The 5764-nt window shown below is 37.2% G+C and overlaps 1 protein-coding gene across 1 annotated transcript in view; it reads left to right on the top strand.

Moving 5' to 3' along the window:
* Nucleotides 1-311: 311 nt before the first annotated feature.
* The window catches only part of RNF170 (ring finger protein 170), a 21950-nt gene continuing 16497 nt past the window's right edge, over nt 312-5764 (top strand). Inside the window, exons 1-3 of the mRNA XM_007455463.1 lie at nt 312-448; nt 2414-2434; nt 3796-3810. Coding sequence (XP_007455525.1) covers nt 312-448; nt 2414-2434; nt 3796-3810 — 173 coding nt within the window. The remainder of the gene's footprint in view (nt 449-2413; nt 2435-3795; nt 3811-5764) is intronic.

Here is a 5764-nt window from a genome sequence, read left to right on the forward strand (position 1 = left end):
CCATGACGCACATTCAGTGCCATGAGGGGGAAGAGGGATGTGATCCATGTGGAGAATTTATTTGGTGTTCAGGAATAAGAAAAGAGCAATTGGGCATGAGAAATGTCTTTTCTTCTTTAATGGTTTTAAAGAACTCATTAATGGGCCATTCCCCACTGGAGATGTACTTAATGCAACCTACCTCAAGTGGGTGCTACAAAAAAATACATGTATCAGAAGTCAGCTATGTTTATGTCGTTTTTATTAATATATTTCATTTTCACTGTGTCATTTTTAATTTTCATCTTATCTCTTTTTCTTTTAGACCTGGAATGGCCAAATATCAAGGTGAAGTTCACAGTTTGAAACTGGATGATGATTCAGTCATAGAAGGAGTAAGTGACCAAGTACTTGTGGCAGTTGTGGTCAGTTTCGCTTTGATTGCTACCCTGGTATATGCACTTTTCAGGTGAGACTAAAGGACAAAAGAATTTAAATAATACGTATTTCCAAGGGCCACTGACTTTCTGACTGCTTCTAGTAATGTTTAATACTTAATATTAAAAGCAAGTAATAAAGCTGATTCACTTTGTTATAAAGCAGAAACTAACCAAAAAAAAAAAAAAGCAAGTAGTGAGTTCAGTGATTGTATGTATTTACTAAGGTATTTTATTTTCCACTAGGCTCTAAATGCTACTGTGTATTTTTTCCCGTCATCAACTGTCTAGTCAAAAAAATTTAGATTTATCACCCATATTTTGAATAAAATGTTAATATTTTCTGTTGGAGTATCACAGTTTTAAAATGTAATTTTCATAATTGAATTCATCAACTTGTAGGTGATATAATAGGTGCAAATATATTTCCAGTGTTTAAATGAAAAAAACTGGGACAAAAAATCTTGGACAGGGATTAAGATTAGAATTAAAATTGCTGTTATGTAGGATTAAGTGAATTAATAAATGTGAAACACTTAGAACATAGGGTTGTTGAGAGGATTAAAGGAGTTAAAATATTTTTTTTTAATTACTGTTATAGAATCAGGAATACTATTTAAAGGTCTTAGATGTCTATGTACCAATAAACAGAGACAGGGTAATAAACTAGAAATTTAAGTATTAACACATGGAGATAAATAAAATTTTGTATATATTGTTGAAAACAGAAATGACAAAAGTATAAAGTAGAAAAGAGATTACAGTAATTCCAAAAACTACAGATCTGTTAGTTTCTTATAAAAATTATAGAAAGGATTATTAAACAGAATATGAGCATTCTCTTTTACCTCTGCATGGTTAGTTTCTTATTAGGGTGACATTATCTTGATTTCAGTACAGTATTTTACACAGTACCTGGTGATGCTCTTGTGGACATAGTGGGGAAATGATGACCAGATGATAGTAGATTTAAGTGAGTTTATAACTGGTTGACAGATCATTCCCAGGAGTGCTGACTAATGTTTTAGTGTAAGCCAAAAAAGAAGGACACTGAATTGTTGCAGGGCTCTGCTTCTGAGCCTGTTCTCATTTCTGTTAGCAACTGGGATGAAGAAGACAAAAGAAGCATGTTTGTTAAATTGTCAGTTGGGATGGATAGCTAATGTATTGGTACAACAGAATCAAGATTTAAAAATGGGTCATCCCATACATCTGTGGTCAGCTGGTTTTTGACAATGGTGCCAAGACCTTTCAGTGGGGAAAGATTTCAACAATGATGTTGGGACAACTGGATAGCCACATGCAAAAGAATAAAGTTGGACCCATACTACATCATATGCAAAAATTAACTCAAAATGGATCAAAGATTTAAATGTAAGGGCAAAATTATAAAACTCTTATAAGAAAACATAGGAGTAAATCATGAAGATTCTTAGATATGATGCCAAAAGCATGATCAACAAAAGAAAGAATAGACAAATTGGAATTCATCAAAAGTAACAACTTTTTTTGCTTCAAGGAACTTCATCAAGACAGTGAAAAGTCATTTCACTGAATGGGAGAAAACATTTCAAGTCATATATCTGATCAGGCCCTTATATCTGAATACGTAGAGAACCCAAAACTCAATAATAAAAAGATGAGTAACCCAATTAATAAATGGGCGAAGGACCAGAATAGACATTCCTCCAGAGATATACAAATGGCCCATAAGTGTGTGAATAGATGCCTGACATTCTTAGTCATTCAGGGAAATGCAAATCAAAACCACAGTGAGATACAGCTTCATACCCACTTGGATGGCTAGGTCCAAAAAGTCAAATAATAAAAATTGTTGAGGATATGGAGAAATTGGAACCCTCATACACTATTGGTAGGGGAGTTAAAATGGTGCAGCCACTTTGGAAAACTATTGGTTCCTCAAATGAGTAAACATAGTGTTACCATATATGCTAGCAATTTTATTCCTAAGTATATATACACATGAGAAATGAAAGCATATCTCCACATAAGAACTTGTACAGGAATGTTTACAGCAGGATTATTCATAATAGCCAAAAGGTGGAAACAGATGAATGGATCCATCAATAGATGAATGGGTAAACAAAAGGTGGTATATCCATGCAATGGAATATTATTCAGCTTTAAAAAGGAATGACATACTGATGCACACATGCTACCTTATGGAGGAAACTTGAAAACATTGTGCTAAGTGAAACAAGCCAGACACAAAAGGCCATATATTTGAGTCTGTTCTTATGTTCACAATCAGAAAATCCATAGAGATAGAAAGTAGATTAGTGGTTGTGTAGAACTGGAGTTGGAGATATGGGGGCAATAACTAAAGGGTACAGGGTTCTTTTTGAGGTGATGAAAATGTTCTAAAATTGACGGTGGTGATTAATTACACCTCAATCAAGCTGTTTTAAAAATGGGTCATGACTAGGCAAATACCAAAAAAAAAATATCTGCTCTTTACCTATTAAGAATGGGATGCAGATATGAATTTATTGTCATTTGAAAGTATCCATGATAAATTGTTGAGTGAGAATTAAGTAAAAGGCACATGACAAAATCATAGGTCAAGTAGCCCATTTTGTTTTAAAAAAGTATCTTTATAAAATTAATTTTATTTAAAAATATTTTTCTATTCCTTTATTTGTTTTTCTAATTTCTCTACTATGGATAATTATTACTTGTAAATAAAATATTTTTCCTCACAGACAGTAGTGATGTGAAGCCCAAAATAGAAGTTTCTATTAATAAGGCAATTGTATGTTGTAGATGCCAAAAACGTAACAGCATCAAGGTGTATTAATCAGAATACTCAGATAAAGGTCACATATAGATTATATTCAGTTTGGGTCAAGAATTTTAAATTAGAAAACATTCAGGGGAGGTTATCAAAATGGGTAAAGCTATGGAAACAAATCATATAAAAATGCCTGAAAGAACTGGGGCTATCTAGCTTAGGGGAAAAGACTGTAAGATGCAAAAGCTTTAAATACAGTGAGAGCTTGTTTTGTTGAAGAAGAATTAGGTTAATTCTGTGTAGCTTCATGGGGAGAACTAGGGTGTAAAGGACAAAACCTACAGATTTTTCCTTCTTATGTAGTGAAGGACCCAGTTCTTCCCTACCGTTTCTCTCCTGTGTCTCCTTTATATTTACACAGAACTCTTCACTTCTGGTCACCAAATGTGTGTGGGCTTTTCCCCTCCAGGCAGTTCTTCATGACACCAGCTGGGTGTCCCACATTTTAACTCAGTTCTGATACTGTCTACCTGGAGATGGTGTCAGCTCCACAGGTTAAGGGCTCGGTCCCACAAGCCTGCTCGCCACCACACTTCATATGCCAACGGCAAGTAGTCGGTCCCCAAGTCACCCCCAGCTTCTGTCTTATTTCTGTCTCCAGGTTATCCACAAGAAATCGGAGGTTCTCGTGACCCCCTCCTCAGGTTTGATTAATTTGCTAGAGCAGGTCACAGAACTCAGGGAAGCAGTTAGGTTTACCAGTTTATTAAAGGGTGTGATAAGGGCTACAGATGCACAGCCAGATGAAGAGATGCATAGGGTGAGGTCCGGGGGGTCCTGAGCGCAGGAGCTTCTGTCCCTGTGGAGTTGGGGTGCGTCACCTTCCTGGTGTGGACGTGTTCACCCACCTGAAGCTCTCCAGACCGCACTGCTGGGATCTCATGGAGGCTCCCTCACGTAGGTGTCATCGATTATTCACTCTGTTTCTGGCCCCTCCTCTCTCTGGAGAATGGGGGCAGGGGTGGCGGATGCTGAACATTCCAAGCTTCTAATCAGGACTTTGTCCTTCCGGGGAGCAGCCCTCATCCAGGAGCCCACCCAGAGTCGCCTCATTAGAGCAAAAGACACTCCTGTCACCCAGGAATTTACAAGGCCTTCAGGAACCCTGTGTGAGGGGCCAGGTCAAAGACCAAATATTAGAATACAAGGTACTCCTAGTACTCTTATCACTTAAGAATTTGCAAGTGTTTCTGGAGCTCTGTGCCAGGAACCAGGGGCAGAGACCAATATCTATTAATATATATTTTCTATTATCTCATACCGGGCCAATAGGTGGAGTTAAATGATGAGATTTTGGCTTAACCTAAGATATAACTTTTCAAATGATATAAGGTGCTCCCCATTACGTGGATGTTGTCTTGAATCTGTCATATGATTGGATGGGAGGTCAGTTTAAGTTGCTGTCCAGCTGTTCAGATTCAAATTCAGTTGGCAATTGTCATCCTGCTACTTTAGCTGAAGTATTCAATTAATGAGTTAGGGGAGGGGTAGCATGCGTACTAGAAGATTCAAACAAAGGAACTTTTTGTCTCTTTTCTGTAATTTCTTTGATGTCTGTAGTCATTATAATTCATCCTTTGTTTCTGTTGTGGTAACATATCCATAACATAAAAGTTATCACTTTAAGTGTACAATTCATTGGCATTAAGTACATTCACAATGTTGTGTAACCATCACCACTGTTTATTTCCAGAACTTTCTCATCATCTGAAACAGAAACTCTACCAGTTAAATAATAACTCCTTATTTCTCCTCCCCCTGCTCCTGGTAACCTTTATTCCACCTTCTGCCTTGAGAAATTAGGCTATTCTAGGTACCTCATAAAGTGGAATTAGACCGTGTTTGTCCATTTGTGTCTGGCTTATTTCATTTAGCATTCTGGCATTTTCATTTAGTAATGCATGCAAGGTTCATCCATGATGTATCATCTATCAGAATTTCATTCCTTTTTATGGCTGAATAATATTCCATTGTATGACGAAATTGAGCTATTTGTAATGAGGTGGATAGACCTAGAGTCTGTCATACAGAGTGAAGTGAGTCAAGGTTCATATGTATCATCTATCAGAATTTCATTCCTTTTTATGGCTGAATAATATTCCATTGTATGACGAAATTGAGCTATTTGTAATGTAATGGATAGACCTAGAGTCTGTCATACAGAGTGAAGTGAGTCAGAAAGAGAAAGACAAATACCGTATGCTAACACATATATATGGAATTTAAGGAAAAAAAATGTCATGAAGAACCTAGGGGTAAGACAGGAATAAAGACACAGACCTACTAGAGAATGGACTTGAGGATATGGGGAGGGGGAAGGGTAAGCTGTGACAAAGTGAGAGAGTGGCATGGACATATATACACTACCAAACGTAAGGTAGATAGCTAGTGGGAAGCAGCCGCATAGCACAGGGAGATCAGCTCGCTGCTTTGTGACCGCCTGGAGAGGTGGGATAGGGAGAGTGGGAGGCAGGGAGACACAAGAGGGAAGAGATATGGGAACATATGTATATGTATAACTGATTCACTTTGTTAT

This window comes from Lipotes vexillifer, unplaced genomic scaffold (assembly GCF_000442215.2).
Source record: "Lipotes vexillifer unplaced genomic scaffold, Lipotes_vexillifer_v1.1 scaffold414, whole genome shotgun sequence".
Classification (NCBI taxonomy): Eukaryota; Metazoa; Chordata; class Mammalia; order Artiodactyla; family Lipotidae; genus Lipotes; species Lipotes vexillifer.